Raw genomic sequence first — 26,975 nt, forward strand, 5'->3', positions numbered from 1 at the left:
CTGTGTCTGAACAGCCAAAAAGTCTTATGAATGAACGGAGAAGTGAGCTCAATTCATTGAGGGAGACACAAACAACAAATAATTATAGCAAAAACATGGAGATACATGAAGAAAAATTTAAATAATTTATTCATACATGTTGATGGAGGCAGAAAGGAGGAGAGGGGTGAAAGTAAGCCAGCTGCTGCTATTGGAGCCAGCGAGCGAAAGACCGGAGCGGTGACGTGTCCGGGGCGACAAGCCAGTTTCCCAGCGCTGATCAGGGATCAGCCCGCAGGTCTCGCTGTTCTGCTGCGTACCACGTCTGTCCCTCAAACACCACCGCTCTGATCTGTCACATTAGGGCCGTCGCTCAAACGCTGATGCTGCTTTTGTTTTTGCTTGCCTCATGCCACGCCGGATAGTTTATTCACTGAGAGAGGTGGATGGAGGTCACGTCTGTGTGATGACATTAGCCGCAAGGTTTCTGGAAATTTCCAGGCGGGTCTGCTGTAGCAACTTGTTGACACTGAATATAATTCTGCAAAGTTGTTCTGAAGTCACAAATAGTGAGTGGAGCTGTTATGTGATATGTTCTACATTGGAGAACATTAATCTGTGCAGAAAATAAAGTAACTTGGTATCCATTTGCCATCATGATTACAAAGTATCTTCAGCAAACCATATGTTTGTATATCTGTACTTTAATGTGCATCTCAGCATGTTGCTTCATTTTTATGCTTTGAGTGCAGCCACTCTTTGCTGTGGGATTATTTTATGGAGTCTTAATGCATCAGTCACCTCATATTAATGGCCACAAACAGTTTTTAAAGCATCACTGAAAACAAGAAATGACTGAAATATTTTTTTGGGGGAAAAAAAAAGCTTAAACACTTGCTGAAATCAGTTTTGATACTTTCATGATTGCCTTTTGAGTTTGAGTGATGCTGCAGTTTGTGTATACATTAGTATGTTAGACCGGGGATTAGCAAGGCTGCCTGAATCAAAGATGAAAGAAAAACAGTGCTAGCAGATAAACATTTGTAACAATATCTGGAGTTTAAGGGGAGAATTAATATCTTGGAAATGGTTTTGGAGCTACGATTTCTTGCAGAATCAGCTGGAGGACACAGTGTTTTCAGCATGGAGAACCTGCAGATTTCTCCTTTTTCGTGGCAGGGGGAATTTTCAACTCAACACATTTTAAAAAAAAAAAAAGAAAAGAAAAGAATTAAAAGCACTTTGTAATCACGCTGCATGTGCTGTTCAGATTTTATTTTGCATTCAGTCTTTTAAAGTAGCTTTATCATTATCTCATACCCAAAGCATTGTAAATAAGAGATACTAGATAAATATTTACTACTTAAATACAATGCTGGTTTCATGGCTCACGTGACATATTTAATTTAATTCTCTGCAGTTTTCTTTGTTTGCAGTCCTGCATTGTGAAATGTGTACTTGTGCCGTCTAAATGTAGTTATATATAATATCTAGCAGGCCTGTTGGCCTTGCCTGCTGTGCTGCACTCAGCTCTCTAGCTGCTCTTGTCTCTGTATAATCCTCCTCCTCATGAATACATTAACGCCGGAGCCTTAAACTCAGTTTAGCTGGCGGCTCAGCGTCACAGCACATCCTATTACCGACTTTAAATCATTAATGTGACATCGTTTTCACTCAATTTTCAAACACCCACGGTTGAAAACTGCATGTTTCATCAAGCCAGTGCAAGCAGAGGACCGCACTCAGTCACACAATCAAAACAGGTGCATGTGCGCGCAGATACAGGGGAGAAATGGCTGATCTGTAGGCTACTGGGTTTGCACAAGCAGAAAAAGTTGCATTGACATGTAAATATGTTCCCCATTGTGATAGTTTTCCTTCTTTGGTCTGAACTATTGTGATGGAAATAGCCTGTGGATAAATGTGGTTTAAGCTGAGCTAACTCCTACAGTCCACCTTAGGGTGTGTGTGTGTGTGTGATTTAATCAGTCTAGCCACTGTTTGCTTCCTCCAGCATGTCGTGTACTGCTGACAATAAAGGAAAAAGAATAATCTGAATCCCCTTTCTGCTCCTCAGCTATTCACACATAAACCTTTTCTCAGGTTTTTTCCTCCAGGCTGCCTCTGAAAAATTTACAATGCCCAGAGAACAACTAAGTCTTCCACTTATCATAGAAGTTGCAAATCTGCCCTACCCTGCCTCTATATTGCATCAAAAGGTTTTTTGTGCATGTGTGTGAGCAAAGTTATGGTAATTAGCAAAGCACCTAAAATCATCTCGGAGTGCATTTAACTGTTTTAATGTTCAGAGTGTTGGACCTGGCGGTGGGGGTTGATTGTGGAACATATGGACACAGATGGGGGACAGCATTTTAATGGGCACACTGAGTGGGGTTTTGTGTTTTTAACCCTTCAAGTGGAGGCATGAACATCCTGAAAATCCATAAGCAAGCATCAATTAAAGATTTGCTTTTAAAACAGACGGCAGTCCAGGCTGCTGTCATCCTACGCTCTGACAGGCTCAGGTAGAAAGTGTGTTTTTTATTTTTTATATTGTGACAAATTTGAGCTCTTGCACACAAATTCACCACTCATACACCCCCCGCCCCCCCTCCCCTTTCTCCCCCCATGTCCCTTGTTGTACTTAATTAGGTTATCGGGTTCCTAACGGGCCGTGATTCTTCTCCACGCCTCGCAGCTGGCCCTCTGATTGGAGGGGCAAGAAGGTAGACTTAGCATAATTAACATGTTGTTATGGAGATGACTGAATTGCTCAGCCACCGTGGCGATGTCTTAAGTAGTTTTTGCTGGTGGGAAAACGTCACGTTTATACAGTTGTGTGCATCCTTGTTTATTTCCCCTTCTGTGGATGTGTGTGCTGGCTGAACATTTGGAGGTTATCGTGTGAACTGTGAAGATGTGGTGTGAGGAAAGAAGTGACCAGGACCAGCACAACTTTTACTGAACACATTGCTGTCTTTATTAGAGCCTTTCTGGCAGTAATACTGAAAAAAAGTGAACTTAGAACAGATGGTGGTGGCAGCCCACGGCTTTTTTTTTCCCTGTTTTTCTGTATTTCTTTGATATTTTTCTATATTTTTTTTTTGTGAGAGTGCGGCGACTCCTGCTTTTCTGTGGCATGGATAACATCAAGAAAAGAGACAGTAGGGAGAGAAAAAAAGAAATATACAACTTATATTACACTGTGTTATGAACAAAATATAAATCTATAACTCTATGTTATATTTACATAATTATCTTTCTTGATTTTTCAAGTTGAGATGGTAAGATATTTTTCGTTTACTTGTAATAATTCTTACTTTGTTTTAAGCTCCACTCATGACTTTGATTGTCTTAAATAATATAACTTTCATTGTCTTGATGTGGGGACAGACCTTGCCAGCAGGGATGATTGATATATTAATGCCCCACATGCCTTCCTGATATCATAAAAACCAGACAGTTGCTTCCCTCCAGCATCAGATTCAACAATGTCATGATAGCAGGGGTAACTTTACAGCACAATTAAAACCCAGAAGCTTTTTATGTAGCATGTAGGGAACGTCTATAGCATGAAAAGATTGTGGGGATCGCTATGCGACGTCTCTCCTGAAGAATTCAGTCATGTTTCCTGTAACATCGTGTGGAGCTAAAACAAAGTAAAGGACTCCTGATGAGAAGTTAAAGATACGGTTGAACCGCCACACAAACACACACGCAGCCTCTCTTACACACACACACATACACATACGCAGTGGAACACCTTTGGTGGATCACGGTAAACACTGCTTTCCTATGATTAAAAATGAAACTCACTGTGATCACAAAGCATATTTACAGGATTTTAAACAGAAGGACAGCATAGGATTTGTTTGGTTGTCATAATCTCTTCATTTTAAATGTGTGTGTGTGTGTGTGTGCGTGCGTGCGTGCGTGCGTGTGCGTGTGTGAGACTATGTTTGTGCATGTAGCTATGTGTGTGGATCCGAGCCAAAGATGCTCCACTGTGTCCCAGTGAGGCGGCCAAACTAGTAAACGGGGACGGGTCTCTTTGTTCACAGAAAACTGTCTAAAAGCGATCCAACTGATTTCCAAATAAATGACAAGAAAAAACAAAAAGAGGAAACCTTCACATTATACATGGTAATAATCATTACAAATAAAATTAGAATAACAATAAAAAAAAGTCATGTTCTTCTTTTTCTCTGACAGAGTCTGAGTGCTTCTTAGAAATGGGTTTGGACTTAAGGGAAAAATAAACAGATTCTTCAGCTCGGAGGAGGGCTGGCATCGAGGTCACTGTCCTAACTCCACCCGCCCACCGTCCAGAGGATTAATACAAAACAAACAAATAAAAAATAAAATGAAACAAGGTAAAATGACAACTCTTGTTTAGATCTAAAAATCTACCAGCTAAATAGAATAATGTTTCAATGACTGTCATAGTTTCATATGGTCATAAAAACCCAATGAAGAGGAGAAAAATAAATTAAACTGTACATAACTTACTAAACTTAGGAATTGCTGACCATTCTTATAATTATTGTTAATAATATTATTAGACTAGAGGCAGTTTGAAGAGAAATAATAAAATACGGTATTCAAATACAAACAGAAACACTGACTGGCTGACTTCACCCGGCTCCACCCACTGGTTTACAGCAGGACAACGTTGATTCGAGGGAGCAGGAAAACAATTAAGACAAAACAACAGCCACGTGCGTGCGTGTGTGTGTGTGTGTGTGTGTGTGTGTGTGTGTGTGTGTTCACAGCAGCCAGAGCGTTTATTTTTCAGCTTCTTGTACTGCACTTAGAAAAAAAACCAAAAAAAAACAAGTGCAAACATCCAGTAAACGAGAACACGCGATGACACACACTCACGCCGTTTCCGAGCGAAGTTGTCCCGACGTTTTGCCCTGGAGGAGATTGAGATAAGAGGGACGGAGCGAGAAGAAAACTTGTGGATTGTCTCACAACACAGTGCTTTTGTTTCTGCTCTGTGATGCCAGAGAAACACCCCTTTTTTCCCTCCCTAAAAATTCAGTCAAGGTGGAGTGGCCCATGATGAGGTGGGCAGTCCCGGCTGGGGGTTTAAAAAAAAAAAATGCAGAGAGAACAGGGGGGGAGCACTGACAGCACACTGCGACGCTGAAGAAAAAGATATCTTTTGTTAAAAATAAACATCTGATGTCTTTCAGGTGCTTTACAACAAAAGGAGGAAAAGAAAAGTCTCTTTTTTTTTTTTCTTCTATTATTATTCAAACTTTTAGCACAAAAACAACAAATCACATTCACAAGCCACTTATTGGCACCGTGTACCTGAGTGAGAATATTATAGAACCAAAGAACAAAAAAAAAGCTGTTTTTTTTTTTTTTTTAGAAAGTGTCTCTGATAATAAACAGGTCCACCACCTTAAAGTGTCATCTGTTAGCCTGCGACAGGTCCACTGTTAGGTTCATTTTAAAATGTCTCCTTTTCTACAAACAGGACTAAAAAGTTGCTTTCTGAGAAGGATTTTTCTTTTCCCGTTTCTCATCACTCGCGGTAACACGCTCAAACTCTTGCAGTAGTACGTGAATATTCCTCGGCGTGCCTCAGAACTGGCTTGCTTGATTTTTCCCTCCCAGACTTGAGTCGGTGTAACAGTCAGTGTGGGTGACAGATCCTGTGCTTCTGTTGACTGATCAGATGCAGCTGTCAGGACTCCGGTGGGAGGGGCTTTGGCTCTGTTAAGAGTCCCTGTAAGTCAGGAGGGGTGGGAATGCGAGGCGGGGTTCTGTGAGATTTGAGGTGATTGGCAAAAGAGGGAGTTTTCTTCCTGATTGGTGGGGTTGGGATTTTGTAAGATTAACCAGGGGAAACTGGTTTATAGGCGGGTGACTGTGGCACCGTCCTATTGGGTGATATGGTTCTCATTATCGCTGGCGTAGTCTGCCTCTTCATCCTCATAGTCAAAATCGTCATACGCATCGCCGTTGCTGTCGTCTAGCCGGAGCTCCTCCTCTTTGATTCGTGGCTCGTCTCCCTTCAGGCCAGACATGTGGGGGTTCTGGTGGTGGTTGGTGTTGGGCTCAGGGCTGCTGGACATACTTGAATGCTCTGAGGGCATCTGGGGGGAGGGCATCCCTGGCATGGACAGGGCACCTGGGTAGACAACGCCTGCAGAAGACAAGGGCAGCTGACCTTGCTGCCTGTATGTACAAAAGGACAAAGACGTCAATATATGAAAGGTTGGAAATAAAATATTCTGATCAATTCTATCCCCCAAAAAACCAAAACGTTTTTGTTCTTTTATTTTTTTTTTAAATTTTTTTTATTTTTATAGTAAAAATCTCTGAATGACCTGTAGTGTGACCCTTTGTTGGAGTCAGGCTGGGAACCAGCATAGTTGACTCATTATAAATGTCTAATTAAAAGAACTTCAAAAAGATTTTTTACTCTAAGTAACACACAAAGTTGTGAAAAATTCTTTTAGGACAGAATCAATTAGGAATAAATGAAGGGAAGTTTAAAAGATAACTTACACATATGAAGAAACTTTTTTAAATAAAGGAGTTGCCATATACGTTAAATTGATGATTTAAATAGGAAAAATCTCAGGTTGTTTGTATGATTTTTTTTTTATTTATTTTTTTATTTATTTATTTATTTATTGGAAATGTTTAACATCTTCATTTATCTATCTGTAGAGTCCCTTACAATGTGTCCATGGACTGTTTGCTCACCCCACACTGAAGTATTGTCTCATTTCCTGTCTGCGGGACCTCATGATGGCTTTGTACTCGCCAATGCGCAACTTCTTGCCATCCACAAGACAGGTACGTTTGGGCCGAGGTTTGTACTTGTAGTCTGGATATTTCTCTAGGTGCTGCTTACTAAGGCGAGCCTGCTCTTCGTAGTAGGGCTGCTTTTCCAGGTTGGTCATGGCTTTCCAGCGCGAGCCTAGAAATGAAAGAAGAAAGTAGACAATTAGTGCTGATTGTGATCAGTGTTGCTAATGTGCTGGAAATTTTTTTAGTGTTTTTCTTTTTTTTTCTACAAATGGCAGCAGATCAAATTTTAGATCATTTTAAAAAGGAAAAAAAAAATCCAGTTGAGTAAATTAATGTTATACAGCATATACACTGACATGCAGAACGGTTTCACTAAGTGATGAACAAAAACTGTGTCTTGCTGGGAGTGCCATCCAGAAGAGAATGCAAAAGAGGGTTAATGAGGAGTGCTGCTGGGACAACAGGTACTCATCTCAACTAATGAGGACTTCACTTAACCTGCTGTCATCTCTCAGCTCAGTTTCTGCTCACAGATCTGTACTATCACTTCCCTGCATGTGTGTGTGGGTGTAATCTTCAGCATGTCTTTCCCTTAGTGTGCGTGTTTCATATCTGGTCTGAATTTGCATTGACTACTGTATGTTTAATGGGTAAAAGCTGTCAGCGCTCAGCTGTTTTCTCCCTCTGTCTTTCTCTGTGTTCTGCGATCTGTTAGCAATCGAGCGAGAGGAGGCTTATTAAAACCAGATTTTCTCTGTGTTATAAAACGCTTAGGAGCTCTTTAAAATATCAGGGCCGGTCCCGGTGGTCTGGGGGAAATGTCAGGCGGCCTCGCTCTGCTTGTTTAATGCATAATGAATTATATCATCATTGTCAGAGCTGTGCTCTCCCCAGCCATTCATTAACGCTTGCTTACACAATGCCACCCCTCCGAAGGAAATAACTGTTCCTGTGTGTTGTTTGTGTGAGGAAAAAGGAGAATACAGTGTGGAGAAAATGTTGTGGTGGGTGAGATGATGAGGGGCGTAGCAGATGCACCGGTGCTTCAAATGATATTTTACCCAGAATTTTGCTGATGTTGGAGTTGTGCATGTCTGGGAAGGCCTGCAGAATCTTTCGCCTCTCGTCCTTGGCCCAAACCATGAAAGCGTTCATCGGCCGTTTGATGTGTGGCTCGGTGCTGCTCCGACCCCGAGACTCCCGAAATATTCTGGAGTCTGACACGCTGGGGGAGCCTGAAGAGGGAAAAGAGGAGGAGACACACTGATGCTAAATTCTGTAAACCATGAAGAGGTTGAAGGCACATTTTTACTACAATATCTTGCTGTAAAAGTTCGCATGGAGGACATTCTTAGGTGCAGTTAAGTCATTTGGACACCTTTCTTTTTTAAAAACAAAAAAAAAAACAAAAAAAAAACAGCCCACTTTTGGTGCCATTTTGTGTGTGTGTGTGTGTGTGTGTGTGCGTCCCTACCGTCTGAGTCCCCGCTCATGGTGAAGTCCAGCATGGCGTGGCTGAACTTGTCCTCTGCCTGCTGCTTGAGCTGCTGACTCAAACTCTCCAAGGCAGCTTTGTCCTGAACAACACAAACAGTTCACAGTCGCAGCCGTCAGAGACTTGGGTCACGTTCAGGGATACATCAATGAATGAATGGAACCACAAAGCTGGAGTGAATTTGAATCATTTTCCTTCATATCTCAGCTGATTTGTAATGTATTTATTGACTTTTTAAGGCTTTATTGTAAGTAATGTTTAATATCTGAAAAAGATCAATTTGTGAGAACCATGACACAGGTCGAAAGGCCAACACTTATTCTGCAAACAACATGAAATCATCTTGGTGAAATTCTTTGATTGGATGTGAAAACAGCAGAAAAAAAGCGGAGTTGGGATTTCAGTCAACAGGGAGCTGTGGAAATAATGGCTGTGTGCTTCAACACACATCTGTGTGTTTGTTTTTTGTTTTTTTTATGTAAAAGACTGGCGATTACATTTCATCCGATTTGAATGTTTACTGATATGTGAGTATAGTACATAATAAATGTGCGTACGCGAGTGTGTGATTGTGTGTACCAACTTCTGGAAGCCACCTGCGGGAGTGGAGTGCGGAGGCTCGCCTCTCTCTTGCAGAGGCCCCCGAGGGTCGACGCATTAGAGAGGGAGAGCACGAGAGAGTGCAGCGCGGATGAGAGCGAGGCCACGGCGCACGGCCCCCTGGGTATTTATTACAACCAATAAAAGGCTGATTTACTGAGCATTTACATGCTTAATGCAAGCAGCCGGCACACTCTGCGCTGGAACTTGACTGCGGACGAACGCACACGCGCACGCGCACGCATATGTGCACCGTGGTGCACCGGTGCCAGCATTTTACAGTTTAATTATACGATTAGGAGCGCTACCCAAAACACAGTCGTCTTCTAAAACAAGCTTCCAAAAAGTGTTCCTCTCCATTTACATGTGACCCTGGTGAGCCAGCTGGCTGGATGGAAGAAGGACAGAATGATAATGAAATACATTTTCTCTGTTTTTAGTCCAATAGAGTTTAATTGTTAGAGATGATTTTTCCCTCCCAGATTGCAATAAATAGACAGTAAAAGAAGAGAGAGAATAAAACACAGAGATGTGCAGCTAAATGTTTTCCTTGCTAACCATTTGAAATGTTTTATTTCCATTTTTAAATAAGTGAATATTACCTTTCAAAGGGTTGAAGTTATTTTCACATTTTCTATATAAATCCAAAATATTTTAACAATTTTAGTCATTTCAAACAAATGAATGTTTCACTCAGTTCTTCTTAAAATAAATATATCACAAAACACCCCTCACGCTTCGCTCCGCTACAGATTCTCAGATTAGGTTTGCAGTTTGAAATGGCTTTATGTGGAGTCTGTGTGAGGCAGAGATGAACAGGAAGACAGAAGGATGACAGCCTAGTCTGACATTAAGCTCCGGTACAGTACATGAGAAAAGTGGATTGAATGGCTGACACTGCAGCCAAGACACAGAGTAGTGACAAAACTAATCCTCCGAGTGTGTCAGAGATGACACTGTTGTATCTGAATGTAGGGAGCTTGCTGGCTTCACACTAGCGCAACACAAAGCCAAGGGGCCATGGAGACGGGAGGCAGAGGGAGAGCAGGGGGCTTCAGTAGATGAGAAAGACCTGCATGTTTTGTCCACTTTTAAAAAGGAATCTACAGACTTTGGCATTTTAGATTTCAAATAAAAAAAAAAAAACAAAAAAAAAAAACAAAAAACCTTTTCTCTTTGTTAGTTATGTTGGGTGTTACAGCTGCCTGTAGTGCTTTTCAGAAAAATATCAAAGTATGAAAAATAGAATAATTTACCAAGGTTTTGTTAAGTCAAACTGCTTTTAAATTTTTGTTTATATGAATCATCGCTAAATTCTTATGGCATGGATTTAACAAAATATCAAAAGTATGGTAAATTACGTGTGTGTGTGTGTATGTATTTATATTTATATATATATATATATATATATATATATATATATATATAATGTGTGTATATATATATATATATAATGTGTGTATATATATATATATATAATGTGTGTATATATATATATATATATATATGTGTATATATATATATATATATATATATATATGTGTATATATATATATATATACGTGTATATATGTATATATGTATATGTGTGTGTGTGTATATACATACATGGGGAAAAAAGGGTTTTTGCATGAGTTCACTCCAAATGTGTTTAACAAATAACCACAATTTAGCCATGCTGCTGAGGAGCCGGCGCCGTCAGTTCACATTACCGTCTCTTTGACGCTCTGCCCTGCCACACACGTACATGTGCACACCCACTCACACACAAACACACACAGACCTGCAGTTTGCCTTACAGACACACTCATTACCTTTGAGATGCCTCAGGTTTTACCTTATCTGGCCCTGTTTAGCCTTAACACATTTCAGTGAGCGCATTGTGCACCGATTTACCTCCTACATGGTGCGGCAAGGATGGCATGTGGCAAGACAAATTATTACACACAGACAATGAGACGGTACAGCTTGTGATGACTTTGGAGACTTGGGTGGATTTATGTATTTAGTTTTCAGAATTTAGAGGCTGAGATAAAAGACATTAATTTGTATTCATTTGTGTGGGGCTCTATATGCTTTTGGCATGACTGACTGGGAATCATTTGTCATAAAAAAATCATACCAGAGGCAGCATTGAAAAGATCTTAGGAATGTATTTGTAAATATCCTCTGAGTGTATTTCTGCAGGTATTGTCATCTTAAAGAAATGCAGCCTTTATGGTGCTAATATAGACCTAAGGAATTCGCATAAATGCAATGATTTTAGTAAAATTTAGCCTCCTGTTTTATCAAATGAAAGGTTTCACATGGGTTTATAAGGCCATAGCACAAGTTGTGACCATAATGTTCAATGAAAAAGAACATCCTGTGGTTGCTAGTGACAAATGCTCTGCTGCATGTTAACAGCTGGAGGTTACTCATTTTAATACGCAGGAAATGACATTTGTTGTTAACCTCCTTAAAATAATGAATACACACTTAAATAAACCTTTAGGGCAGCTGTCACATTTTGTAATGAGTTACTATGGTTATTAGGGTTGCACGATTAAAACCAAAATATTCATCACAATTATTTTGATCAATATTGTAATCACGATTTTTAATTACGATCATTCATTGTGTCTGGAAAAAACATCAACTTACCTGGCAACTTTACATATATATATGTATGTATATATATATATATATATATATATATATATATATATATATATATATATATATATAATATAATATATAAATCTCCCTCTATATTCCCTCGACAATTTTCATACAGCGCGTGTATTGCCCCTTTGGAGAAATAATTACAGGAAGGGATCTCATATTTCTTATCCAGTGTTTTGATGCAGGTGTATTTTCCATTCTCAACATGACCTGCTCTCATCAGTCTAAAGCTTGTTACGAGAAGCTTCGTCTGAAGCCGGGAGAGATCAATGTGGGCGGCGATGTCTGCTTTATGTGCAATGAAGCTGCTTATTTCATATTTAACGAGCAACTTCGTCTGCACCAGGACAGGTTGTGCACGCAGTTGGGTCTGTGTATTTTAATGCCGCATTTAATGTTCATATTTTTTACCGTCGTGATCAGCTGTTTAATCAAAGCAATCCGTTTTACCTGCAACAGGAAAAATGCAGAATCGGCATCTTACCGCTTCATGCTTTTATGTGTTAACCACGCCCACCTCAAATGTCCAACCACTCCAATGATACTTAACTGGCTGCTGGTAAAAGCGCTTGGTATTTAGGCAGCTTAATGAAGCCTTTACCACATGTTCGCCCCCTGGTGGTTGGAAGACTACTGGTTGAGAACCTGAGTGATCAGAGACGCATGCAGCAGAGCTCGCATTTTGGATGTAAATATCGTTGACGATCAGGTTTATTTAAATGTGGCAGACCAAATTGCAATCATGATCAAAATCTGATTTATTGTGCAGCCCTAATGTTTACTTTATCACTGTAAAGTATCAAAGCTTGTTTTACAGAAGATGTATACAGTCTTTACCTTGTCTGATCGTCCATTGTTAAGGCTGAGGTTGGTGACGGCAGCCACCTTGGCGTCGAGGACCTGCTGCTCTCTCTTCAGCTGCTCCTTCATTTGCCGGGCCTCAGCGAAGGCCTTGGTCACTGCCTCATGGTCGTTTAAATAGGCTGTTGAAGAAAGCGATGATAACAAATCTGTGGAATCGCAGACAAAGACATGCCAGAGATTATTTTCACTATTGAAAAAATCAGAACAGTATTTTTCACTATTAAACTGTGTTTACTTTTAGGAAGTTGACAGGAGGTTTTTATGATTCTTCTGAATCATGTGGTAAAGGCATTAACATTCACTTGATATGGGGGCATCTTTGTCTGTCTTCATCTCTCAGACTCACACTTGGATCCACTGACCACTTGGTTTGTAAGTCATAGCTTGCCTTTAGCTCCACCCCACCTGCCTTTTACCTGAAACTTCCCTAACATGAACATTTAAAAAGGCTGTAACAGTCCTACATTATAGAAAGCTGACTGGAACATACTTATTGCAGCTAAAAAGTGGTGCTAATTTCCCCAATTGCCCAAGCCAAGATCTCATCTCCACACTCCTCCTTATCGCCTATTATTCGTATTATTTTCTGCAGCTTTGTTGTCGACGAGGCATCTGCTCTGACCGTGTGTGCATGTGTGAGGCTGTTTGCACCACTATCGCCCCTCTCTATCAGTCGGGTTAGATCTTAACAAAGAGCTGTTGCTGGTTTATGAGGCCTTTATCTGCCCTAATCCGCACTGCTAATGCCATCTCAGGCCAGATTACCAGCTTCAGATTGATAATGACAGAGCCGTGAACTCTTTCAGAAGTCATAACTGGAAAATCTGGATGTGAGAAGAGCCAAAAAAAAAAAAGGTTAGGGGGGTGGTGTTTGAGAGGAAGAACAGAGGAGAGGGGGTGTGATAGAATCGGGTGGCAGTCAGTTCTAATCTGCAGTCATAAAAGAGGGAGGAGACACGTAGAAATCCTCACATACAGTTGTGTGTGTGTGGCTTGAATTGAGAGCAATTTCAGTCATCCAGACAAGTGAATGTGACCCAGATAGAATGAGGGGTGCTCTACTCATCTAAGATTGTTTTCTTTTGGTTGTTTTTTTTTTTTTTTTTTTTTTCTGAATAGGGAAACATTGCAGTTTTGACCAACAAATGTAGAGAGGTCAGAGGCAAGTATGACATGGGTGAAGACAAATGTGTGACTGTGGAAGGTACAGGCACTGACAGGTGTTCAGTTTGGTCTTGGAGCACAGGGCATGGGTCAGGCACAAGGTAGACAAAACACGGCTGCAGGTGGAAAGGTGAAAATCTATGCAATTTTTCGGGAATGTTTTTAAATTAACCTAATAGAACAATAGTGCTGAAGCTCACGCATTACTCATACTGGATTTAAAAAAAAAAACAAAGCTGAGGCAAGGACACCTTTTCTGTGCTGCTGTCTTTCAGAGCTGCATTATTACTTAGTTATCATTACCTGACTTATTACTAGCTGTACTTGTAAATGTAAGCAGCTACATTTAGTTGATTTTTTTAGTCTTTTTTAATTACTTTTGCACCATTTAGTGATGTTAAACATAAAACTATACCATGTTAGTCAAATATCTCTCAGTATCTTTGTATTAACTAATATTTTAAACGGCCATTTAGTACTATATTATTTCGTTCCTGTATTCTATACTATAGTATTGGGGTACTGAAAAAGCTTAATTCATGACATATTAGGTTTATTTCAGGTTTTTAAGACTTAAGACTTGCTATGCACTGTCGAGTTGAGTTTTTCCATTTGTTTTTAATCCAGATCACATTAAAGACGTTCCCCGTAACAGACAACACAAAGACTCACTTTCAAATCAAAACAACCACCTCTGAACTCCATTTAATTTTTATTCTTTCCTTTTCCAATCAATTCAAACTTGTCACAGGAATCCTACAAGCTGTAATACCAAGTGAGTCTGACCGTCTAAAACTCAGTGGCAACAGATGGGAGCATAAGCTACAACATATCTGGGATCTCACACACACAATTCAGCAGAGATCACACACAAACTTTAAACACTGTAATCCATTTTTCTGAACAAAAAACATCTGGGACTGAAAATCCACTAATCTGATATTAAATCCCCCGATTTGTTGAAAAACAGTGAGATTAGCCAGGAAGTCAGAACAAAAATGACTAACTGCCTATTGCATATGAGGAAGAGGAGGTGGGATTGTGTTTGTTCGTGTGTATGAGCTCGTGTGTGTGCCGTCAGTGCTGGGTGTTTGCGCTGTCCTGGCTCATGTAAGAGGCTTGTCTAATCTCATTGGTGATACCTCCTGTCTGTCATGCACTCCTCTCTTTATTTTTCCCCCGCTTCACTGCTCCCAAAAAGAAACCAAAAAAACCTGCTAATCCTCATCTCTCTCCCCATTCCCTCCTTCCCCTCACTCCTATGTCTCTGTCTCTTTCAGTCACTAATAAACACATAACAATGAAGCCGCCTGCGGGCAAATAGCGGCATGGAGGAAAAACACAAACACACTAATTATAGCCTGTTACATATGTGTAATATTTGAACTATCAGTGTTGCGTGAAAAATGGATTAAGAGTACAAAATAGTGATTCATTTATGTCATATTTTATGCATGTGTACATATGGCTGGGTATGATTATGGCACTGGCAACAATGGTACCGCTGTGAGGAAAACACTGTTCTTGTCATCGTTACTACCAACAGAGCTATTACTGTTTTCCTTAAAGATGGTCATTGTCATAATGAGAGCAATTTGCAAACACTAACCTTAAAAGTGTATTGAAATCTTGGACTGCTTCCATGCTCATACACTTTAAATCTATGTACATATATATATCATATTTCCATTTATGTGTTTGTGTTGACGTTTAAAATAATTTATTTTGTATGGATTTTATTTGATTTTTGCCGTTTTTCCCACAATCTGCATTTGTCATAAATATAATGTAGTTTAATGAAATTCTTAGGTATGTTAGGATGTCATTTGAAGTTATATTGGGATCTGTAAGCATTGCAGTGTTGCATTCATTGTTCACCATTTCTTCTAAGCCCTAAAGATGTCCTGCTTTGATCCTTTTTATAAGATCGGCTGAATGTCTGCATTCGTGTTTCACATTCTGAACTCAGAGGTATAAAACTTTAGATTGATTGTTGGTTTTCTTTTACTTGCTTGTGTGATGGTAATTTAAATCTACTTACCGATGGAGCTGACTCTGGACGGTGGTACACCAATGCTGGAGGGAGCGGCACTGTGCTTCATGGAGCCGGCAGGGCCAAGCTTGGTGGCAGCAGCAGCAGCAGGGACCTGTGGGGAAGTTGGGGGGGAGTTGGGTGACTTGCTCTCGGATGCCTTAGGCTTGGCCGACAGGTTCAGTGGCTGTGCACCCTCACTGTCCTGCAAAAACCAAAACAGCACAGTTTCGCCTGCTGTGACCACCGTAGGAATTTGGAAGCGGGAGGCCGAGGGGGACACCCTCGTTACCTCCCTGACCAAAACCACGTGCTAATTAAATGGGAGCCCATGCACAGCAATCTGAGGCAAGCCTGGCGGGATGATAAAGTGACAGGGTGCATGCCACTGGCCTTTTTTCAAACAACTTTTTTAAACAACAGATAAGTTCACAATTGGCAACATATGGAAAAATTCTCAGCACTTTTTTTTTTCTGTAAACCTCTGACATTTACATGCAAAATAAACTGACCTCCTGTCATGGCAAAATCAGCCTTTAAACAGGGCTGAGACAGTTCATGCAAATGCACGTGCACAGTCCTCATGCAGGCTCCTGTAAACATGCAGTAATGCTGCTCCTCATCATGCCTCAAGCAAGGCCATTGAACTGAGCAGCAACCGAGCACACTTCAAAATAATTTGCAAAAAACAATAAAAAAAACTATAGTGGATGCCTTCCCCTCTCCTTTACAAAGAAACCCCCTTTTCATAGCGTTTTTAGGTCTTTTTGAGTCTAAAGATGCTTCAATGTCGCTATGTATGAAATGACGTGAAGAGCGGAGGACAGTCTGTCACTTCAGTTTGCTCGAGCCATTGGAAACAGGTGACCCTCGAGAACACTGAATGGAGAAAACTGCAAGGCAACACCTTCTACATTCCACATTCACAGACCGACAGCCACTTTGTCAGTAAAACTTCTCAAGCACATATTTATGTCCTTGCATTGGTTTTCCCACAGTGATAACCTCAACACAACTCACACCAGCCTAGGAGTGGATCAGCATGTGGACCACCACACATTATTATGTTAACTACCATGGCAACATCACCCCTGCTGATGACCTAATCCAATCAGAGGGAATCTACTGGTCATGTGATCGGAAGGGAGGAATTAAATCACAGGGGGAGCAGATGTACACAAACCACTCTGTGTAATTAAAACTCCACAATTAAAAGCCGAACTCAACATGAAGCAAGTGGCATTTATAAACACAATGGTCTCAAAATGCAGGTTTAAAAAAATCCAAGATGAATCTGCGAGTATCTCTTATACCTGCAACACTCAAAGTTTTACTCAACTATACTTTTTATGTTTCTTTTGTGAAATTTAAACCTAACAAGATGATAGAGACATTATTTGTCTTTATTTTCTGGTCATTAGTCTAATTGCTGCTTAGGCGGTGTGGAAACCAACATACAGAAGGATTCAAACAAAGTATTTGTGTGCTGGGATGTGTGTGTGTGTGTGTGTGGTATAGTCACTCATTAAGGCTGACTTTCCCCGATTCCCACTCCTTGAGTCGCACTAAGCCTTATGAGCCCCTCACAACTCAATTAAGCCCTTCCAATTAAGCCCTTACATGTGTACGTGCCCATGCATGTGTGTATGTGTGAGCGATCAGATGTTTTTGTGTGTGTGTGTATGTATGTGCACATTTGATGAGGCCTAACCGGATTGTCCTTCATTAGGGGGGTCTTTCTAAATAGATGAAGGACCCCCAAAGATGCCTTCAGTGAGACAATGGGCCGGAGAAGAAGAGGAGAGAAAGGAGAAAACTGAGCAAGATCTTCTCAATCCTGACCCATATTATGGTGGGCTTTGGCTGCGAACGCCTTTGAATATTTATTACAAATAGATAATCGCTCTGCCTCTTGTACAGTGGATGGGGGAGTTTCCTCTTCGCGCCAAGCCAAATCCTGTGGTGGGAAGGTGGCCAACCTGCTTTATGCCAGTGTGAAGGAATTAGTTGAGACAGTCGAGCTGAGATGCTTGGACTGACTTATTTGTGTGTGTGTGTGTGTGTGTGTCACTGCAAGATATTGTTCAACAAGCTCTAAATTTCATGAGTGTGTATATGCGTGTATGTGAGAGAGAGGAGTCTAAAGCCTGTGAAAGGCTTGGAATCTTTAATTAATACAATTGCTTTTGTGTCTTTCTTGGCTGATGAAACAGTCTCCAGCTTTGAGACAGAAAACATGCAGAGTGACAGCAAGAGCCAGAGGGACACAGAGTGATGGAGAGGAAGCAGAAGGGGAGAGATGATGCGCGTGTGTGTGTGTGTGTGTGTGTGTGTGTGGGCTGCATTTCACTTCTGTGGATGCCGACATGTGCAAGCGACATCAGGGTTCTGCATCTTATCATGGGCGCTGACGGTTCAATTAGAAGGACAAGTGTGTGCCATCGTTTATCCTTGTCAGGTCCGTGTTTGTGTGCAGGTGCACTGTGTTGGTGACAGTGGACACATCAAGAAGCTTAAATGCGTCTCTTTCTCTCTTCTTTTCCTTTCAGCTAGAAGTGACTATTCAGATATTAATTATATCGTCATATCAATTTCTATTAGACAGCACATGACACAGAGCAGGCAGATATGACACCATGTCTTATGTGCAATGCACAGCACATGCTCAGCTAATTTGTATTTGGACAGAAAAGCAATGATTGATTGTTTTTTTTGCCTGTTTTACTTTTCCTTAATTGGAACAAGACTATTGCCTTGACACTATCCATCACACTAAAACAGAAGTGAAATATTATTTACTGTCCTGTAGCTTCTGAATTGTGAAGCTTTTCCAGAGATGTCACTCCTAAATGTTCCTGATCGAAACAAATAAGTAAACCTTTAACTATTCATTATTTTACTCCAAGGTGGCATGTAGGTAAACTTGACTAAGTGAATATCATTTTTATTTTTTTGTGAGAAAATAAGTTTGTTGCCTCAGTTCTTATAAATTCAATACAAATCTTGTTTTGTTAGTTTTCTGACGCATTACTGTTGTTGTTTGATTAAAATTATTGTCTGGGTGAGAAGATGTCCCTCAATCTTCTTCTTTAAGGGACTTTCTGACACTTGACGATGAAATGTTCCTTAATGTGGAAATATAATAGTTAGATTTACCTCCTGCTTCCTGCAGGGGGGTAACCGCGGTAGTTTAAAAGATGTTCTCATGGGTTGTTAAGGATATAACCAACCAATCCATCTAGTTATTTTGACCAGACAACTGTTTTTTGGAACTTTTAGGGCTTCTGAAACAAGACGTGGGATAAAACTGTTGAAGACCAAAAATGTTGATTAAAATTCAAATAATAGTCACATGTTAATCAATTGGCATGTTACAGGACTCTGTTTCCTGTGAATGTGTCTACGAATGGCACACAATGGTACGAATGCATGTTGTCATTACTGTTTTTAAACAATATTTCTGCAGCTCTAGCCACTGAAATCGTAGGTCATAAATGCTCCAAATGTCTAATATGAGAGGAAAATGTTCAACCTTTTTTAAGTCATTAAGTTATTACTAAACAACTTATTCCAACATAATAAATCAGTTGACTTTAATGCCATCTATGTAGCAATTAATTAAGTGATGTTTAGACATTTTTGTAAGACAGCTACGGCACTTTATTATTAAGCGATTAAAGTAAACTTTACAGCATTTGGCTGAATGTATGTTTGGTGGCAGTGTGTATGGGACTACATGTCAGCAAAAGGAATTCATACAGTGCCTGATTTGGGTCTATTGTGTGAGTGTGTATGCATGCCTGCCGACATCTGAGGAGGCACTCTTGCATGTAAGAAAGCTGTAGTCTGCAGTGATTTGAGAAAGGATGCACATATGTGCACACTGGTGTCTTGTTCCACACCTGTATGTGTGCGTGTGTGCGTGTATGTGTCTCACCCGAGGGTAAAGCACTTAAGAGGTGTGTGCCTGAGTCCAAACAGCTGTGAGCCGAGCCAGGCACTGGTTCTCTAAATGACTGGAGACCTGAGATGGAGCCCACATGGGGAGCACACCACTGAAATATACATGTTACTTGGCCCAAGAGGATCAGAGGAAGGAATGGGAGAGGTGGCTGGAGGAGGACAGAGGTGGGTGGGGAGCTTCAATGGTCAGTTTAAATGGAAAAAAAGGAAAGGAAAGACAAATATCTTTGAAACTCTGTTGAGTACTTATGTTCGTCAACAGCTCTGTGGTCAGTCTGCCATTTCAGCTCAGTGGAGACCGTCGGGGTCCACATCGGTCCACTACCCAGTCACTCACTCCTGCTGGACTAGGGAGACCATTACGAGACTCCCCTCTCTCCCCCGACCACAGGCTTGCCTTTCAGCTCAACTCCATATATATGGTAATAAGATGTGTGTGTGTGTGTGTGTGTGTGTGTGTATGTGTGTGTGTGTGTGTGAGATGGAGATGTTGGGAAGGGCAGACTGGCAAAGTAGCAGGAGTGCAAGCTCTGGGGTCAACTCCTGTATAAGCTTTAGCCCGACAGGGTGAGTGCACGCATGTGTGGTTGATAACACCAAAATAAGAGTAAGAGTAGAAGAAGTTACAAGAAGCAAAAGAGAAGAAATGGAAGGAAAGTAAAGAGAACATTTCAGACTTTGATGTATAAAAAGACAAACATCCTACTCTTGAACAATACTGGTACCAGATGCAGATGTCTCTCATGACATACATGTGGGCACCGATACATGATGAACAGAATGGCGGGGGGATGGGTTTGTGTGTGTGGGTGGGGGAGGTGTTTGGACACCCAACAGCAAACCAGATATTCATAGAATTCCACTTGGATGGACACAAAGCTTCATCTCATCACCTCCATCGGGCAGCCAGGTGAGAAATACACAAAAACACCGACACATCCTCAAATCGGTGGCTACCAGACACCAGCTGGAGTTTTGTGATAAAGTTGTTTGATTTGCAGACATGAGGAGATTTCAAGTTTTGTCAGGCACCAAGTTTGACAAAAGGGGGGTGTTTCTGTGAGCAGATCACTGCTCAGGACACTCAGTTATGAGGTGGAAGAACAATGTGTGCACAGCAAGAACAACACAGTCCTGCTGGATTGTTGGTCAAAATTCAAAGGTTATTTTGTACGTGGTGATTGTTTGACTTTCAGCCAATAAAATAGTGATTTCCTGTAATTCTGGAAGAATCTTGTGATTTACTTTCTGTAGAAACAAACTGACATCACCAGTCTGATGAAAGGAGAAAATTATATCTAAGAAATGTATTGAGAAATCTGACTTAGTCATAGGGTCTTAAATTAATTCTAAATAGGAAATTTGAAAAAGAAAAAACTGATCCAGCAGCCTTGTTAGTCAGCCTTTTTGAGTTTGAACATAAAAACATGCACAAACACAGATCTTTGACATCTGTCCTTACCTTGGTTTTGTTAGGAGGCGTGGAACTACGACCTTTATCGCTCTGTGAGTGTGTGTTGGTTGGTGGGGAGTGTGTGCCCAGGTTTGCTTGAGGTGGAAGACTGCCCCCGTGCTGCTTGGCCCCCGGGGAAACCTGCATGGCTGCTAGCTGAGCCGCGTACAACTGCTGCGAGGTCAGAGAGACAGGTGGAGCAATAGACAGGGAAGAGTTGGGTCAGAGTGGGGGAGATGGGGACAGCAAGAAAAGGAGATGAGTGAGGGTAAAAGAAAAGGAAGGAAAAAAACAAAGAAGAAAAGGATAACATGAATAAATGAATACTTGAGAGCGCACAAAAAAAAGGAAAAGCTAGCTAAAAAGCTCTGGAAGAAGAGGCCATTAGTGGCCTGGTCTCTGTTTGTGTGACAGAGGGAGATAGAGAGGGACATCTCTACTGTCAGCCCCCCTCCTCACCCCATGGGAGAAGCGCTAACAGCCTCTCTGACAGGCCTAGAGATGGCCATGTCCCCTCCAGGTGCATCGTGGGAGAAAGGCAAACATTCCAGCTATCGAGGTCACGCCGGAGAGCCCGGCTTTTGCTCAAGGTGAAAAAGAAAAGTGATGATGGAGGAGGAAAGCGGGAGAAATTTGTGAAGCTACATGCCAGATGGGAGATGCCAGAAGTGTCTGGTGGATCTGTAGTGTTTTCTGTGCAGCGATAACAGGCCAACAAAGCACACAAATGCTATAAAATAGGTCCAAATAAAGATAAATTAATTCAACAACCGCTGTGGGGAACAAAAACTGTTTTCCCGACTCTTATGTATTTAATTAATTTCCAATTAAATTAAAGCATTATGGTGCAAGCTGCTATGGTGTGAACAGTTTCTGGAATATTTATGCAATACCAGTGTAACATGCAAAACAGTCTCTGGCCAGTATATCCTCAGCAACAGACAGCATAATATTCACAACTTGGAAGGAGCTTCAGTATTCATAAAGGCCTCTTTCCTCCTCGAAATTATCCTGAAAAGCTCAATTACTTTCATGTCAGCTAATACGAATCTCCAAGGCGCTGTCTTGTGCATTTCTGAATTGTTATTTTCCTCTAAAGAGCAACGGAGAGGTTTTTGTGAGAAGTAACTGATGTATGTGTGTGTGTGTGTGTGTGTTTTTTAATAAGTTATAATTGTTATTTATTTCTGGTGAACTCATTTTCTGGAAGAGGTAGTTGTTTTTTTTTTTTTTTCCCTTTTTTTTTAGTTTAACTTCCGTCCTTCTGTTGGTGCTTGGCTGCTGGCCATCGGCGTCAAACAAAGGCTGGTTTATGCAAATGGACAAGAAAGAGATGCTGTCACTGCTGTTTTCGCTCCATCTCTCCCTCTGTCTGTTTGTACCTCTCTCTATCTGTCTTGACAGCCACGTTACCTCCTGCTCTCTTCTGCTATCTTAAATAAAGACATTAGTCTCTTTTTTTTTTTGTACAAACAAGACTAAACTGGCAGCACACACTCGCACAAAGGCATACTTTTGGAAAGAGCCTCCGTCTGACTGTCAGTCACATGTGGCAACAGTAATATTCACTTCAATAAAGCAACTGCAATGTAAAAGCATGTTTTCTATTGCAGTTCTCCATCGTTTTCCACTGCTTTTATTGATTCCCCCAATTTTAATTTCACCTTACAAATACCTGTCATTCTAAGAAAGCGAGTTGCTTTCTTTGGTAAAGAGTCAAAACACAGAACAAGGTTACTTTATCCCTGGTAAACATGATCAGACTCAACACTTAAGAAATACTCCAGTGAAACTGAGTTGATGAAGGAAAAACAAAAAAAGTTTCACATATTTGTACTCCTCTTCTTCTTTTCTTATCTGACTCTTACTTGCATCTTGCACCTTCGTGTTTTATCATGTGAAAAGCCTGAGACAGTCGGTCTTTATCGGCAGCAAGGCGAGGAATGAGAGCTATCTGTGTGATGTGAAAGTGCTGCTGTCGCTCTGAAGACCAGCTGGGGGTCAGTTGTGATTTACACAAATGCAGCGCAACGCACCAGCTCTTCCTGCTCGTTTCTCTTCAATTAGCTGCACCGTAAATCCTGGAAAGGAGGTGGAAGGAGGGGTGGAGGGTGAGGTCGGGTGGGGGGGCGGGGGGGTGCAGCTGAGCATGAACGCCCCTTCCCCTCCTCCCCCCCCCACACCCCAAGTGAGTGGACCACAGGCGGTGTGTGTGCATTCTTGCTTGTGTGTGTATGTCCTGCCATATTCGGACCAGTGGTTCAAAGGCCTCTTTATTTGCGGACTGAATTGAGTTCCATTACAAGGCCAGCTCCCGTCACTCAAAGCCGGCTCAATGGGCCAGCGAGCAGTGACACACACAAACTTGCTCACACATACGCACTCGTGGTACAGAGGGCAGCAGCACTGTGGAGCGTGCCCAGAGCGTCGCCACAACGACATGCATGTCAACAAACAGGAAGTGACAGCGCAAAGCCCCCTGGGGTGACTGGAGGAGCGAACACACACACAGTCACACAATGAATGCGGGGAGGGGCAAAATTGTGGTTTCTGGATGAGACTAAGGAATTTGAAATGTCACTCACTAGCCAGGCATACCACTGAGCTGTGTGTGTGTGTGTGTGTGTGTGGGGGGGGGCATCCATTAAGACCTACTCCTCACTTCCTAATCCTCTAAATTGAAGCCAGCAACATCTGCATGTGGTGAAAGTGCACGTGAACACGTCTAGTGGTCGGTGTGCTTGTCACATGACATTCCACCTTGTTTGTGTGTGTGTGTGTGTGTGTGTGTGTGTGTGTGTGTGCTGCTTGCACTCCACTGATGGGAGGTGAAAAGGTGATGTAAGACTATTGGTGTTCTGTGACTGAGGACATTGGGGTGACTGTTTGGTATGAGTACTATTGACTCTGAATGCGTGTGTGTGGGTGCGTGCGTCCTAGCACACAATAAGCTGTGTCCATTCTCTTGTTTTGCTGTTTCTCTTATCATCTTAGTCCACGGGGATCTGTGTGTGTGAAAGACTCTCAGTCAATAATCTGCAGCTTTAGTCAGATTACAAACTCTCCTGATCTTTGTGGTCCGAGTTAGAGGGGCTTCTGGATGCTATTGTTTACATGACCACAAGTACTGTGGTATGGATTATAACAGATTGTTCTTTGTTTATCAAGTTTGGGATGTTTGTTTAAAGGAAAAAATGATTTTGAGTCATATTCATCTAACAAAAGCACTTTCCTGTCTGCGATTGTGTTTTTTTTTTCTACGTTTAAATCGTTCTTCGTTAAGTATCTTAAATGTCTGATTGTACGGTGAAATTAACACAGATGTGATCATTTCTTTTCTCAACGTGAAGTATTGGGATTGTTTTTCTCTGGGCTTTCTTGACATAGTGTTGAAAAAAAGCAAAAATAAAACCCTGAAAGAATTTGACTTGATTTTTGCTGAATTGCTTCATGAGAAAAGCTAATAAATCAACAAGGCTTTCTAAACTTTGTAATGGATTTCATCAGTATTTGGATGAGAAATACTAAGTGACAAACATGTTTGTGGTGCAGAATTGCTCGCTGATGCTCACTGATTCCTGCAATCACACAAATTTCCGAGACCTTTCAGACAGAGGGGGAAATGCAGACTCTGAATCAATCCTCCCAGCTGGGAAGACTGGTGAGCTGTTATCTTCCTCTGTCCCAGATAAGGTTTTGTGAAGAAACGAGCTGCTCCATTGATTTCTTTTTAATTTTTTTTTTTTTTGCCTTCTCTCATCTGTTCTTCAGTCTATTTCCCTCCTCCCTCTAACTGCCTGTCCGTTGTTCGTCCATCTATGTCTCCGGTGTACAGTGCGGTAATCCAGGACAATATGTTCCAACATCTGCCTCTCCATATGATGCCTGACCCGTGCTATTGACCCTCTTTATGCCTTGTGCGCACACTTTTTTCTCTCCCTTCATACATCCACACTTTTCTCCTCCACTTACATCCATCTCCACCCATCTCTCTTTCTGTTTATCCTCCAGTAGTTCTGCTTTTTCATCATTTTCACCAATCTGCCTCTCTTTCCTGGATAAGTGGATTTTTCTTTTCATTTTTCAAACCACTGTTTGTCCTGTTAAGTGCATTTGTATGATGTGGATGATACTGTATCAATGATATCAAGGGTCAATAGGGAGCCAGATTAACATGCTCTTATGCACAATGTCACACTCATCCCTCAGATTAAGACGCTAAATGCCAACCTTGCACACTGCAAAGCCTCCATTGCCTTGAAAACCTTCTGTAGAGGATTCCATGTTAAGCTTGCATTGACTAGAAGAATTACTCTGCATATTTCTATGGAGAGTGTTAGAAAAGAAGATGATAAAGCTTTAAATCATTGAGATTAATACTTTTTTTCTGGGAACTGCACTTTAAGCTGTACTTTTGAGTAGTCCCCCTCCATTTATTTCATTCCATGTATTCTACTTAAGTCATCAAAAGAGGTCAAAAAACCAAGAATTGAAGAAAGCGCTTTTTTATTTTTTTTATTTTTTGTCCAAATTGCAGGCCACGGATTGCAGTCTGCAAAACGCATTGTGAGTTTTGGCACTGAGTTTTAGATTCCATATCTGTAATAATTTCACATGCCCATTTATACAGGACTGAAGCTGTAACCAAGAACACAGTCATGCGAGTTGCCCTTCCACAGTGATGTAGGTGAAATTCCTCAATTGTCTGTCTGTATCTCTAAAGCTCTCTATATCTCTTTATCTCTATACCCATTTCTCTATATCTATACCTATATCTCTAAATCTATATCTCTCGATCTCAATATCTATATGGCTCTCTAGCTCTATCTAAATATATATAATATAAATAAAAGGTATAATGTTGTAATAAGAGTAATATTAGGTTGACTTTGATACTATAAATTTACAATTAAAAAAACAATGTCATATATTTGGTTCATATTTTCACAATTATAATTAAAGCTGTAAGAAGAGGCCAAGAAATTATGAAGTGACATCAGTTATTCATTTTTATGTTGCTTGTATTTACTTTTATTTAGAATGGAACAAATGGAATATGAATATGTTGTTTAGGCAGAAATGAAAATAAAAAAAATGCTTTTAAGCTTTTACATATGCTCTTTAGGAGCACTTGTTGGCTCATTATCCTTTTTTTCTTCCTTACTTAAAGGTTAATTATGTATTACTGAAAATTCAAACAGTTAGTAGCCCTTTGTGGGAGCCAGCAGGGTGCCTTTTACAGTTTTAGATCTTATATGGTCTCAGTGGGTGTCTGAGGGTGTTGCTATATGTATGCCCTATAATTAAACCGCATTCATATTCGATCTGTGTCTATCTGGCATGTTAAAAATGAGAATACAAAACATTCATGTGAAATGTTCAAAAATGACACAGAAATGATTGCAATTGCAAAGTCCTCATACGAAGGCACTACATTTGACTTAGAATGTGTTTTGTATTCTGTTTCCTATACAGTAGCATATTATTGTTCTTTGTATCTGAAAAAAAAAAAAGAAAAATGTCATGTGTCTGTACATCAGCTGAGCGGGCTCGCTTGCTTCCTCTGCAAAAAGCACTGTGTTGCTGCGGTGACCTGAGGCCTAAGCTGTCAAGTCTCGCTTCGGTGACAGAAACACCTCCTTATCAAATGAGGGCGCGGAGACAATCCCAAAGGAAATCCATCCACATTGAGACATCTGTACTTGTGTTAGCTTGGGCAAATCCGTTTCCCTCCAACAAAGCCTTAATCTCAACAGGCAACTGTGTTTGTGTGAGTGTGTGAGTGTGTTTGTGTGACGATTGTTGAGAGAAATCTACTGGTGAGATGTTTTTTTGCACTTGTGTTTATTTCATCCCATCCTGCTGATAAAGAAAAAAAAATCCAATTGGAAGGTGGACAAAGCTGTTGAACTGGATATTATGAGTGAATCTGAATGCAGGGAACATATGGACGGCTAGATTGAAGTGCTGATAACAGACAACATTAT

The 26,975-nt window shown here is 40.9% G+C and overlaps 1 protein-coding gene across 2 annotated transcripts in view; it reads right to left on the minus strand.

The window, feature by feature from the left end:
* Positions 1-5,586: 5,586 nt before the first annotated feature.
* sox5 (SRY-box transcription factor 5) overlaps positions 5,587-26,975 on the minus strand; it is an 84,094-nt gene continuing 62,705 nt past the window's right edge. For both annotated transcript variants that reach the window (XM_079262951.1, XM_079262950.1), the window contains exons 9-15: positions 20,998-21,162; positions 15,582-15,777; positions 12,350-12,522; positions 8,228-8,330; positions 7,815-7,988; positions 6,706-6,922; positions 5,587-6,171 (exon numbers count right to left, since the gene is read on the minus strand). In XM_079262951.1, the coding sequence (XP_079119077.1) occupies positions 5,874-6,171; positions 6,706-6,922; positions 7,815-7,988; positions 8,228-8,330; positions 12,350-12,522; positions 15,582-15,777; positions 20,998-21,162 (1,326 nt within the window). In that variant the 3' untranslated portion in view covers positions 5,587-5,873. The remainder of the gene's footprint in view (positions 6,172-6,705; positions 6,923-7,814; positions 7,989-8,227; positions 8,331-12,349; positions 12,523-15,581; positions 15,778-20,997; positions 21,163-26,975) is intronic.

Source organism: Telmatherina bonti (genome assembly GCF_933228915.1).
Source record: "Telmatherina bonti genome assembly, chromosome: 23".
NCBI lineage: Eukaryota > Metazoa > Chordata > Actinopteri > Atheriniformes > Telmatherinidae > Telmatherina > Telmatherina bonti.